Consider the following 13,425-nt stretch of genomic DNA (forward strand, 5'->3'; position numbering starts at 1 on the left):
TTTACCATCTCTGCCCCCTTGCTCACTTAGGAATTGAGATAATGACAGGTCCTCCTTCCCACTGGTTAATGTGAGGATTTAAAAGAATTATCACATATAGGCTGGATGCAGTGGTTCACGCCTGTAATCCCAGCACTTTGGGAGGCCAAGGCGGGTGGATCATGAGATCAGAAGTTCGAGACCAGCCTGGCCAAGATGGTGAAACCCTGTCTCTACTAAACATACAAAAATTAGCCGGGCATGGTGGCGCACACCTGTAGTCCCAGCTACTTGGGATGCTGAGGCAGGAGAGTCGCCGTGACCCAGGAGGCAGAGGTTGCGGTGAGCCGAGATCATGCCATTGCACTCCAGCCTGGGCGACACCAGTGAAACTCCATCTAAAAAAAAAAAGGAATTATCACATATAAAGTGCTTAGAGCAAAATCTGGAACATAAAAACTTTCAGCACATCACATCTGATGGTGTCTCCAGCCTGTCCCAGGTCCGGTGCCTTTGGCAGATAAACCACTTCAGTTTTCAGCCTCCTGCTCCTCTACTTTGCAAACAGTTGACCATCATACCCAGGTTTGAGCCGTGGCTCACTCCAGAACTCTGGTTTACAGCTGCACAGATACTTAAATACTTACACTGGCCCTGACCATCTTTGACCGAAGCAATTGCTGCTGTAAAATAAAGCCTTTCTATGGCTCTAGACCAGCCTCTTAGTTAAGCAGTTTTTCGTTTGTTTTTGAGATAGGATCTTGCTCTGTCATCCACGCTGAAGTGCACTGATAGAATCATAGCCCACTGCAGCCTCAACCTCTTGGGCTCAAGCATTCCTCCTGCCTTAGCCTCTCAAATAGCTGGGACCACAGGTGTGCACCACCACGCTGGGCTCATTTTTTATTTTTGTTAGAGATGGGGTCTCACTATGGTGCTCAGGCGGGTCTTGAACTCCTGGGCTCAAGCAATCCTCCTGCCTTGGTCTTCCAGAGTGTTCAGATTACAGGTATGAGCCACTGTACCAGGCCCATTGGTTAAGCAATTTTTATGGTCATGATAATGTAATTGTCAGCACTTACCATTGACTGGATTTATTATGTGCAGTCTGCGAAGTGTCCCACACACATTATTTCATTGAAACCTCATGCAGACCTGTGGGGTAGGTACTGTTACTATCAGCGCCTTTTCATAGGGCTGGGAAGACAGACAGGGGGTCATCACTTGCCCAAGGTCATTCAGCTAAATCCTGGACCCACACAACTGCAGTCTGTGCTTGCTCCTCTCTGCCGTACTGCCTGCTGCCTCATGATCCCCATCCCCGACTCCCAGGTACTTCCGGAACCTGTGCTCAGATGACACCCCCATGGTGCGGCGGGCCGCAGCCTCCAAGCTGGGGGAGTTTGCCAAGGTGCTGGAGCTGGACAACGTCAAGAGTGAGATCATCCCCATGTTCTCCAACCTGGCCTCTGACGAGCAGGTGAGTTTTGCTCCCTGGACCTCTCTGCTCTCACCTGCTTCGGGTGGTCCCTGCCCGTGAAAGAGAATCCCAGAGTTCAGCAAGGCCTCTGCTGCCCTCCTGCGTTCCTCTCCTCTCCCCAGGACTCGGTGCGGCTGCTGGCGGTGGAGGCGTGCGTGAACATTGCCCAGCTCCTGCCCCAGGAGGATCTGGAGGCCCTGGTGATGCCCACTCTGCGCCAGGCCGCTGAAGACAAGTCCTGGCGCGTCCGCTACATGGTGGCCGACAAGTTCACAGAGGTAGGTGAGCGACCGTTGACACTGTCCCACTGGTGGGGGACACTGACACCCTCAGAAGGGAAGCATATAGGAGCTGAGGTTTACCATTAGGCCGACGGAATCATTGGGTGTTTGAGCAATAAAATCCCTGTGATCGTCTAACTTCATCTCACTTTATATGCCAATCCTGGTTGATTGACATGGCATCTTGAAGTGCTGCCTTGAGAAGGATTCTGAGGCTAAGTTAAGGCTTCACGGAGGAAAGTGCCACAGGAGCAGAGAAGGGTAGCACATGTGGGGTGTTCCTGACATAATCAAGCTGTCCTTTCACAAAGGGGAAGACGCAGCCCAAAAAGATGGGGTTTTTTGTTTGTTTGTTTGTTTTTTTGTTTTGAGACGGAGTCTCATTCTGTCCTCCAGGCTAGAGTGCTGTTGCCCAGCTGGAGTGTGGTGGCGCAATCTTGGCTCACTGCAACCTCTCCCTCCCGGGTTCAGGCAATTCTCCTGCCTCAGCCTCCTGAGGGACTAGGATTACAGATGCCCACCACGACGCCCGGCTAGTTTTTGTATTTTTAGTAGAGACAGGGTTTCACCATGTTAGCCAGGCTGGTCTTGAACGCCTGACCTCAAGTGATCCACCTGCCTTGGTCCCCCAGAGTGCTGGGATTACAGGTGTTAGCCACCGTGCCTGGCCCCAGAAAGTTTAATTAACTGATCAGAGTGACACTACCAGCCAGGCAGAAAGGGGGCAAGACTCCAGCTCTGTGTCTCCCACAGTGCTCCTTCCGCGGGGATCCAGATTGCCTCATCCCACAAACATGTCTGCTGAGCACCAGCTATTTGCTGGGCCAGTGAATTTGGCACATTCCTGGCCTTCACGGAGCCAGGCAGTCTGAAGGGGAAGATTGACTTAGGGGGAAATTTGATAATAAAGTGTCACAGGTGTGGGACAGACAGACAGATGTGGGGCCTTGGAAGCATTGAGGAGGGGAGGTGGTGTTGCAGCTGGTTCTAGAAGATGAGTTGGTGAGAGCTAAGATAGGAACTTTGCTCCAGCAAGAGGACAAAGAACCCTGGGAGGCGAGAGCAAGTGCAAGCAGGAACATTCCGGCCTGATCTTGACGGCCTAGCCTGAGAGAAAGCAGGAGAGAGGGCAGGGTGGGATCAGAGAGGCCTCGAGTGCTGCTGCACCCTGGGGCGCCCTTTGCCTGTAATTATGCTGGTTCCCACTGGCATTTGTAGGAAGGACTCAGCCTCAGAATAGCATACCATCACCACATTTAGGGAAGGTTCTTCCCATCCTTGTCTCCTGAAGTGCATAAACTGTGTCACACTGGGTCTTCGAGTACAAATTCCATGACAACAGGAATTTTAGGCTGTTAAACTAGTTCTTGGCACACAGTAGGCATTCAGTAAATATTTGCAAGATGAATAAAAGGCAATATTTTCCCAAGAGGTCCTTCAAGGTTTTTTTATTTGTTCATTCCCTTCCTCATAATGAACTGTTCTGCTTCCTACCAGGTCTTCAGGAACCAGCTTTGCAGCAAGAGTCATGTGTCTTTCCATGCCTCATGCCATGAAACAGGCAGGAGCCAAGCGTGCCTCCTTTTTTTTCTTTTTTTCTTTTTTTTTTTTAAGAGAGCCTCACTCTTTTGCCCAGGCTGGAGTACAGTGACACAATCTCAGCTCACTGCAACTTCCGTCTCCCAGACTTAAGTGATTCTTGTGCCTCAGCCTCCCAAGTAGCTGGAATTACAGATGTGCGCCACCACACCCAGCTAATTTTTGTATTTTTAGTAGAGATGGGGTTTCACCATGTTGGCCAGGCTGGTCTCGAATTCCTGGCGTCAAGTGATCCACCCACCTCGGTCTCCCAAAGTGCTGGGATTACAGGTGTAAGCCACTGCCCCCGGCCCCAGAGTGCCTTCTTCCCTGTCAATCTTTATTGTTTTATTTTTATTTTGAGGCAGGGTCTCACACCGTCACCCAGGCTGCTGCCACCCAGTGGCATGGTCATGACTCACTGCAGTCTTGACCTCCTGGGCTCAGGTGATCCTCCTACCTCAGCCTCCTATGTAGAGTCAGGGTTTCACTGTGTTGCCTGGGCTGGTCTTGATCTCTTGGACTCAAGCAGTCTGCCCACCTCGGCTTCCCAAAGTGCTGGGATTATAGGCATAAGCCACCGTGCTTGGCCTATTGTTTTTTTTTCATTACAAAAGTAATTCATGCTTCTGGTAACAGATCTTTAAGAAATACAACCATATATAAATCAAAAAGTTGCAGTCACTATGTTGTTTGAATGTTTTTGGATCATGTAACAGAAAACCCCAGTAGCCTGAACAATATGGAAATCTGTTATTTTTAATGCTGACAACACTGTGAGGTAGGTGCCCTTGCAGTCCTCAGTTTTCTTCAGAAGCAAAAGCGGCTCAGCGAGGTGAAGAGCTTTGACCCAGGGCCAGACTTGGCGCTTGGATTAGATCTTAGCACTGCTTCCAAGGCCCACTCTCTGGCCCCTAATTCTGGTCCCTTCTCTTTGATTTTGGCTTCCTTAGCCCAGAGTACCTACTAGGCCCTCTCACTCTCCCCCTCCTCTTTCCTGTCTGCAGCTCCAGAAAGCAGTGGGGCCTGAGATCACCAAGACAGACCTGGTCCCCGCCTTCCAGAACCTGATGAAAGACTGTGAGGCCGAGGTGAGGGCCGCAGCCTCCCACAAGGTCAAAGGTTGGTGCTGGCAGCCGGAACACAGCAAGTGGGGTGGGTGTCCGAGGGGCTGGAAGTGGAACTAAAAACGTTGGATCTCACTTCCCTTTGCCTCCCTCTCCCTGCCCACAGAGTTCTGTGAAAACCTCTCAGCTGACTGTCGGGAGAATGTGATCATGTCCCAGATCTTGCCCTGCATCAAGGTAACAGAGAGTTTGATGGGAGGAACCAAGTGGATCTGAGCCTGCTAAAAAGAGGGGCTGGAGACAAGGCTTTGGGGATCGTCAGCTGCAAACTAGGTTCCCAGCCCTCTGGGACCAGGCAGCTCTTGGGTTTCAAGCAATTAGGGTCCTGATTGCAGCTTGAGGCTGACCTTAGAGGTGGAAGTACTTTCTAGAACCTCAAAGTTCACTGAGTCCTCTCATTCACAGGGTTTTGGGGTTGGAGTGGGGGCTGCTGAAAGCAGGGGTCATTGAACTCTAAGTAGGTGGTACGCATAAGGAACAGTGATTTCCCCTGTACCCTAAGCCATCCCATGCTCCACGAATGAGAGGGGCAGAAGCAGGTTATTGTCTTTTAGGGGTTGGTATCTGCTTGGCCACTGCTGATGCAGGGGTTGCCCTGATCCCTGTGCCTACGCCTTCTCTTTCCCAGGAGCTGGTGTCTGACGCCAACCAACATGTCAAGTCAGCCCTGGCCTCGGTCATCATGGGCCTCTCTCCCATCTTGGGCAAAGACAACACCATCGAGCACCTCTTGCCCCTCTTCCTGGCTCAGCTGAAGGATGAGGTAAGGGTGCCAGGATCTCAGCTCTGGGTTTGTGGAGGGGACAGGTTACCTAGATTGACCGGGAATCTCCTGATATCTCAACAGACATCCAGACCTTTGCTGAGTTGCCTGTTTGTGGGCATAGCTGTGTGTTCATGCATTCATTACTCCTGGCAGTCTGCATGAGTCCTTTCCTGGGCATTAAAGATATGAATAATAGAGCCAGAAATTTTAAAAAGTTTTTATTTATGGCTGGGTGCGGTGGCTCACACCTGTAATCCCAGCACTTTGGGAGGCTGAGGCGGGTGGATCACCTGAGGTCAGGAGTTTGAGACCAGCCTGGGCAACATGGTGAAACCCCGTCTCTACTGAAAATGCAAAAATTAACCAGGCATGGTGGCGGGTGCCTGTAATCTCAGCTATTCGAGAAGCCGAGGCAGGAGAATCACTTGAATTCAGGAGGCAGAGGTTGCAGTGAGCCGAGATCGCACCACTGCACTCCAGCCTGGACAACAGAGCAAGACTCTGTCTCAAAAAAAAAAAAAAATTATTTATTTATGTTTTGAGATAGTGTCTTACTTTGTTGCCCACACTGCAGCACAGTGGTGTGATCATGGTCCACTGCAGCCTCCACCTTCTAGGCTCAAGTGATCCTCCCACTTTAGCCTCCCAAGTAGCTAGGGCTACAGGTAAGAGCCGCCACATCCAGCTAATTTTTAAAAACATGTTCTATAGAGACGAGGTCTTGCTAGGTTGCCCAGGTTTGTCTTGAACTCCTGGTCTCAAGCGATCCTCCTGCCTTGGCCTCCAAAGGCCTGGGATTATAGGTGTGAGCCACTGCACCCAGCCTAGAATAAGACAGTTTTAATCCTCACAAGTCTTCAGAGACTGACAATGGAGAGAGACAAGCAGTCCCATGATGCCATTAAGGTGTTACAGGTGCTGTTAAGGACGAGTTCATGTTTTTTAGGGTTTAGGCTAAGGTGCTGTAATAGAGACCCTAGAATACATTCTGGCTTAAATTAGATGGAGGATTTTTTTTCTCTCTCTCATAACAGTATAGGTAGTCCTACACTGGTGGGTTAGCCCCGCTGACCTCAACTGTCTCTGAGTCTCAGGCAACTTCTCCAGTTTTAGCATCTCTTAGTCAGCATGGAGGGGTCAGGCACAGACCACAGCAGGCCCAGTCCTCTGAAGGACGAGATTCTTCACATGTGCTTGCACCCCATACACCCATTGGCCAGGGAGGGTCACGTGACCACACCAGCAGTTCAGGTTGCCTGGATTACAGAGGATGAGAGGCGGTGTTGTGTGATGACTGTAGAGATCATCAGGGTGACCATGGGGAAGGAGCTTGGACTTGACTGTGGGCAAGTGGAAGAGCCAGAGTAGAGTTGGTATTAGAAAGCACCCTGGGCTTATGTGGAGGAAAGATTGAAGTGAGGTGGCCAGCAGAAGTGTAGGAAGACCAAACTGGAGGGTGCTGTGGGAGTCTGGAAGGCTGAGGATAGACTAAGTGGTATGTAGAGATGAGGCTGCAGTGGTATGGAAGGATTCAAGATTGTTCAGGAGGCAGAAGGGACCACGTGGTGGTTTTTGCCTTGGTAGTGAAGAACTGGGCAGATTGTTTGCCATTGTGTGACATCTTTGTTCCCAAAGGCCTCAGTCTTTCTCTCTTCCCCATCCCTTTCTTATACACAGGCACATACATAGTGTGCTAGAAAGTTGGAGGAAATACTGCAACAGAAAGTATTACATCACATTTCAGTCCCACATGCCCCTAAAAGTTATGTTACTCAATTCCGCTACAGTGGAGTAATCTCTTAGCCGCAGAATTACAGTCAATTTTTAATACATTGAAAAGAGTGCGCTATTTTTAATGTATTTTTTATTCTTTTTGTTTTTCCGTATTAGTGGGTGATTAACAGTGTACTATTTTAAATTAGTTATTTACGTCAGTTGCTAAAAGTTTGAATCATTAATATTCATGACACATTTTATGACTTAAGTAATTTATCTGAGTTATGCTTCACTTGCACGTATTTTCTTTTATAATCATGTTTTATAGATATAACTATAATTTGTGTTTTTGATGCTTTAATGGGCATAATTTGGCAGGTGAGAGCCCCTCAACCTGTCTGCTATGTCATTTCACACCTTTCCAGAGTTTTGGAGAGCATTTTGCCTCTGGCGTCAGGGAAGGATCCAGGCTCAGCCCAGTGTGAAGGCAAGCCCATACATGCTGCAAGTGCACTTACAGCGCTTGCTAGGACTAGAGCATTTTTTGCTCCAGTTTCACCTTCAGCAAGCACTATATGGTAATCATGTGCTGGCAGCCAGCCTGTCTCAGGGCAGCTTATCTTAAAAAGAAGAGAAGAGCCAGCATGGTTTTCTTCGTATGAGGAATTAATCTGATTTATATTTGGGATTTCCATTTTAGATGTATAAAATTTATATTTCACATTTTGACTCTCCCCAGAATTTATAAGCTTGTCTAAATAAAAAAGGCTACCTTTTTGGTGCACCAAAAAGAAGTCTTTTTTTTTTTTTTTTTTTTTTTGAGACGGAGTCTCGCCGTGTCGCCCAGGCTGGAGTGCAGTGGCGCGATCTCGGCTCACTGCAAGCTCTGCCTCCCGGGTTCACGCCATTCTCCCGCCTCAGCCTCCGAGTAGCTGGGACTACAGGCGCCCGCCACCACGCCCGGCTAGTTTTTTGTATTTTTAGTAGAGACGGGGTTTCACCATGTTAGCCAGGATGGTCTCGATCTCCTGACCTCGTGATCCACCCGCCTCGGCCTCCCAAAGTGCTGGGATTACAGGCTTGAGCCACCGCGCCCGGCCAAAGAAGTCTTTTTAAATGGGTAAGGTATATAGTCTCTGAGCCTTCTCTTCTCATGCGTTCAGCACCTTGAGGCTCACACACCAAGGGCTGGAGCCGGGCAAGGGCCAGTCCTATCTTTGGAATGTGCAGGGTTTCAACAGCCCAGGCCTGCCAGGCTTGTTCACTTGGTTTATTGATTCATTTCAGTGCTCTTTTGTTTATTTATTTTTTTTAGACTAGAGTAGCTTTAATAAGGAAATAGTTTTCTTCCTTCCCCTCTCCCATGTTGTGGATTGATGTCCAGAAAGGAACCCATGTTAGCAAGCAGCAGAGCTAGGATTAGAAGAATCATGTCTGCCTATTTTTCCCAGGGGGCTGTCTTTTCCTACTGTGATTCTTAAAAGTCCTTTCAAAATGGTTAAACATTACTTGTGATACTATTGTAAGGTTTAAGAATCTGCTTAACTTAGCGGTCCATGCTGCCTGCTTTTTGTGTGCCTTTAATGTGCCCCTGGGACTGGGAGCTAGGTTTGGGCAGGAGTAGGGCGTTGGGAGATGTCCATTATACAAAGTTGATGCAGCTGAGCTTTTTCCATCCTGGGATTCTTTGGACATTGCATTCTCTCAGAATCCTTCTTTCCTCTCCTCAGTGCCCTGAGGTACGGCTGAACATCATCTCCAACCTGGACTGTGTGAATGAGGTGATTGGCATCCGGCAGCTGTCCCAGTCCCTGCTCCCTGCCATTGTGGAGCTGGCTGAGGACGCCAAGTGGCGGGTGCGGCTGGCCATCATTGAGTACATGCCCCTGCTGGCTGGACAGCTGGTGAGTGACGAGGCCTGGGGGCCAGGCAGTGCTGCCTCAGAGGAGGTGCAGTATGTCCAGGGCTGTAATGGGGAAATGGCGTACTTTGGAGGCTTAGTGGAGGCTGTGACAATGCCTGGGGAGTCAAAGGAAGGGACCCAGGAAATAGGGCCTTAAAAGATGCATTGGATTCAATAAGAGAGAAGAGGGAAAGGAGCACCTCAGACAAAGTTGAGAAGTATCCGGTCTTTCTGGGGTGGGTGTAGGTTCCAGGGGGTGTGGCTAGCAGCTCCCCCTGTCTGCTCCCCCTGGAACCCTTACCTTGGAACCCTTGGTTTCTCCTGTAGGGAGTGGAGTTCTTTGATGAGAAACTTAACTCCTTGTGCATGGCCTGGCTTGTGGATCATGGTGAGTACCTCTACAGGAGCAGCAGGAGGAGATGGAAGCTCCAGAAAGGAAGGATGGATTGGCTGGGGTTGTGGCGGGCAGTGGAGGAGGCTGGAGTCACTCCCCGTACCACTGGATGCTCATACGGACCAGCTCACGTGCTCTTTAGAGTCCTAGAGAAGTGTTGAGTGGGAGGAGGACGAAACAGATCACCCAGGGGTTGCCTGGTATAGTGGAGAGCCAGAGGGCCACTGAGCAGCCAGACCGGGGTTCTGACAGCTCCAAGGTCAGGATTCAAATCTAAAACAAGTCACCTGCTGTCTTTGAATGAGCCCCACACTCATTCTTTAAAACTTCTTATTCCAGTCCCTTGGGGCCATTATGAGAATTGCTCATTGTTTACACTAAGAGAGGTAAAAAATAAAAGGCAATGTTTGTCTCTGTGAAGCCCTGTTTGAAGTAATAAGTGCCACATAATTTAGGCAAATCACTTGTTGGAGCCTTAGTTTGCCCATCTGTAAAATGAGGCCAATAGTGGAATCTACCTCTTGGAGTGGTTGAAAGATACTGTGTTAAAAAACAATTACTAGATATAGCACATAGTAAGCTCTTTTTTCTGTCTTTGGCTCACATGCAGCCTGGCACCTCGGGGCTGCTTTGTAAGCCATGGTAAGTGTGACCTACATCTTGCCCACATCAGTTCTTCACCTCCAAATCCTTGTCTCTCTCACCCTCACCCTTCTGCAGTATATGCCATCCGCGAAGCAGCCACCAGCAACCTGAAGAAGCTAGTGGAAAAGTTTGGGAAGGAGTGGGCCCATGCCACGATCATTCCCAAGGTCTTGGCCATGTCCGGAGACCCTAACTACCTGCACCGCATGACCACGCTCTTCTGCATCAATGTGAGCCCCCCACCTGCCTGCTGGCCCATCCCTAGGGAACTGCAGTGCCTGGGAGAGGAAGGATGGTAGAGGGTTCCCCAAGGGAGACACCTGGCTTGGGAATGGAGACATGGAGGAGATCTTCTATTCAGAGATGAGTCCTTGGGGAACTGCAGGCAAGGGGGTGGGCCTCCCAGGGTCAGGGTCATAGGGCCTCTGGGACTGGGGACTTCGATGGTGAGGGACCCAGGGCCTGGGAGACTTGACCTGTTGGAGCAGTGATCTCAAGCTTTGTGAGCACCCCTCTCCTTCCCTGAAGAATGTGTGTCTCTATCTGTGGTGGGTGAGTGTACAGGCTCTAGGTCAGACCTAGTTTTAAATTCTGGCAGGGCCATACTTTAGCTATGGACCTTGGATAGTAACATAACTACCTTGGATAGTTACCCCTTGATGCTTTGGTCTTTGTAAGGAGGGGTCCTTTACAAATGATGATCACCCTAGGATCCTTACAGCAGTGACCTCCAGAGTGTGGCGTGGGAAGAAATGATCAGAACACTTAGTTGTGTTTATTTTTAAACCCCATTCTTTCATTTCTAGCTCTTTGTATGGTTTACACATAAATCAGTACATGAGATAATTATAATTGTAGGAAAAGCAAATAGACAGGAGCACTTCCTATCTGTAGCCTAACTGTTCTAAGCCCTGTGCATGTATAACCTGATTAATCTTTATACTCACCAGGCTGTGATTACCAGTATGAATCCTAGGGCTTGGTAATTAAGGTCCATCTCCAGAGTAATTAAAGGAAGCCTGAGGACAGAGAAACTGGGACATCACAGAATGGAGACGTGGTATTAGGATGGTGTTAGTGGAGTTGGGAGATCCACTCCTGTAACACTGAACTGAGTCCCCGTGTTGCTCAGCCTCTGTAGGGCCTGATAATCACCAGAGTGGCCTGGTCAGAGGCAGTGGGAGATGAGAGTTAGCCAGAAGCTTTGCACTCACCCCTGCTACTCACTGGCCCCCAGGTGCTGTCTGAGGTCTGTGGGCAAGATATCACCACCAAGCACATGCTGCCCACGGTTCTGCGTATGGCTGGGGACCCGGTGGCCAATGTCCGCTTCAATGTGGCCAAGTCTCTGCAGAAGATAGGGCCCATCCTGGACAACAGGTGAGGTCTGGATACTCCCACACACACTGGCAAGGGCTTGTGGGCACCTTCATCTTTGACCTTTGAGGGTAGAGCCCAGGGTCAGAGGCCCGGCACCACTCCTTGCTTGCTGTGTGACCTTGGCTCCTTTCCCTTCTCAAGGTCTGTTTTCTCAACTGTAAAATGAACGTCACAGAATGAAATAGAAAGGGGGGTGATGGGATGGCAGTCTTACATACTAGCAACAAGTCATTAGAAAATGAAATCACCTAATGTTTTATATGTAAGTATTTGTATAATTTATAATTGCACCAAAAATATCAAATAGCCAGAAATAAATTCAGTGAAAGATGTGTAACACCTCTAGTGTAAACTGTAAAACACTACTGTGAGAAATTAAAGCAGACCTGACTAAGGTGGGCAGATCATTTGTGGTCAGGAGTTCACGACCAGCCTGGTCAACATGGCGAAACCCTGTCTTTACTAAAAATACAAAAAATTAGCCGGTGTGGTAGCACACACCTGTAATCCTAGCTGTTTGGGAGCCTGAAGGCAAGAGAACCACTTGAATCCAGGAGGCGGAGGTTGCAGTGAACTGAGATCACACCACTGCACTCCAGCCTGGGCGATAGAGCGAGACTCTGTCTCAAAAAAAATTAAAACAGACCTACATAATATTCGTGTGTGGGACAGTTCCCTGAACTCATCTTTAGATTCAGTATAAGCCCATTAAATCTCAACAGGTTCTTTAGTGGAAAATTGACACTTCTAATGAACAAAGTTGGATGATTTATACTACCAGAGACCAAGAGTTACGACACCACAGTAATTAAAATAGATGTGAATACAAGAATATTTAAATCGCCCAATAGGATGGAATCAAGGGCACGGAAACAGTCCCACGTGTGTTTAACAGCAGGCACCTCTGTAGTTCAGTGGAGAAATATATATTTTTTAAAAAACATAGCTGGGTCAATTTGATATCCATGTAGGAATAAAAGAAGCCTCGCCTCTGGCGGGCGCCTGTAGTCCCAGCTACTCGGGAGGCTGAAGCAGGAGAATGGCGCAAACCCAAGAGGCGGAGCTTGCAGTGAGCCGAGATCCGGCCACTGCACTCCAGCTTGGGTGACAGAGCCAGACTCTGTCTCAAAAAAAAAAAAAGAAGCCTCGCCTCAATGCATAAACAAATTAATTTGAGATGACAGACCAGAACCAGAAAGATTTAAAAAATAAAACATCTAGAAGAAAATGTAGGAAAATATCTTCATGAGTTAGCGTAGGCACAGCAAACCAGAGGAATTGATGGGTAAGTTGACCTTCTGTAAAATGTAGCACTATTTCTCAAAAGACAGCATTTTGAGAGTAAAATGCAAGCCCTTGACTGGAGGAAGATGTCTGCAATGTATGTTTCTGAGAAAGGACTCATCCACAATACCTGTCTACAAATCAGGCAGGGCAAGAAAGAGATGGGAAAAAAGACTTGAATCGGCACTTGAAAAAGGATCTCCAAATAGCTTGTAAGCATATGACAAGGTGTTCAGCATCATCAGCCTTCAGGAGAGTGCAAATTAAAGCTCAGTGACATATCACTACACACCTCCCAGAACAGCCAATATTAAAAAAGACTCAATGGTGCAAATGTTGAAGACATAGAGCTGGAACTCTCATCCATTGCACGTGAGGCTGTGTATTTAGGGTTTGATCACTCTGAAAACGGGAGTGGAACTGGAGTGGAATTTGGTGAAGCTTGTTATACAAACACCCTGTGAAACAGCCCTTCCACTCCTGGGTCTCTATCCAGGAGAAATGAGTGCTGTTTCTGTCCGAAGAATGTTCATGGTAGCTTTATTCATAGTAGCCATAAAAACAGAAAAAACCGGCCGGGCGCGGTGGCTCAAGCCTGTAATCCCAGCACTTTGGGAGGCCGAGACGGGTGGATCACGAGGTCAGGAGATCGAGACCATCCTGGCTAACATGGTGAAACCCCGTCTCTATTAAGAAATACAAAAAACTAGCCGGGCGAGGTGGCGGGCGTCTGTAGTCCCAGCTACTCGGGAGGCTGAGGCCGGAGAATGGCGTGAACCCGGGAGGCGGAGCTTGCAGTGAGCTGAGATCCGGCCACTGCACTCCAGCCCAGGCGACAGAGCGAGACTCCGTCTCAAAAAAAAAAAAAAAAAAAAAAAAAAAAAAAAAAAAC

General features: G+C 48.7%; 1 protein-coding gene across 3 annotated transcripts in view; it reads left to right on the forward strand.

Annotated features, from left to right (window-relative positions):
- The window catches only part of PPP2R1A (protein phosphatase 2 scaffold subunit Aalpha), a 38,735-nt gene that overhangs the window by 22,242 nt on the left and 3,068 nt on the right, over window positions 1-13,425 (forward strand). For all 3 annotated transcript variants that reach the window (XM_025366142.1, XM_025366144.1, XM_025366143.1), the window contains 9 exons: window positions 1,312-1,459; window positions 1,582-1,737; window positions 4,326-4,440; window positions 4,552-4,622; window positions 5,074-5,208; window positions 8,658-8,831; window positions 9,158-9,218; window positions 9,945-10,099; window positions 11,107-11,249. In XM_025366142.1, coding sequence (XP_025221927.1) covers window positions 1,312-1,459; window positions 1,582-1,737; window positions 4,326-4,440; window positions 4,552-4,622; window positions 5,074-5,208; window positions 8,658-8,831; window positions 9,158-9,218; window positions 9,945-10,099; window positions 11,107-11,249 — 1,158 coding nt within the window. The remainder of the gene's footprint in view (window positions 1-1,311; window positions 1,460-1,581; window positions 1,738-4,325; window positions 4,441-4,551; window positions 4,623-5,073; window positions 5,209-8,657; window positions 8,832-9,157; window positions 9,219-9,944; window positions 10,100-11,106; window positions 11,250-13,425) is intronic.

The sequence above is a fragment of the Theropithecus gelada genome, chromosome 19 (genome assembly GCF_003255815.1).
Source record: "Theropithecus gelada isolate Dixy chromosome 19, Tgel_1.0, whole genome shotgun sequence".
Taxonomy (NCBI): Eukaryota; Metazoa; Chordata; class Mammalia; order Primates; family Cercopithecidae; genus Theropithecus; species Theropithecus gelada.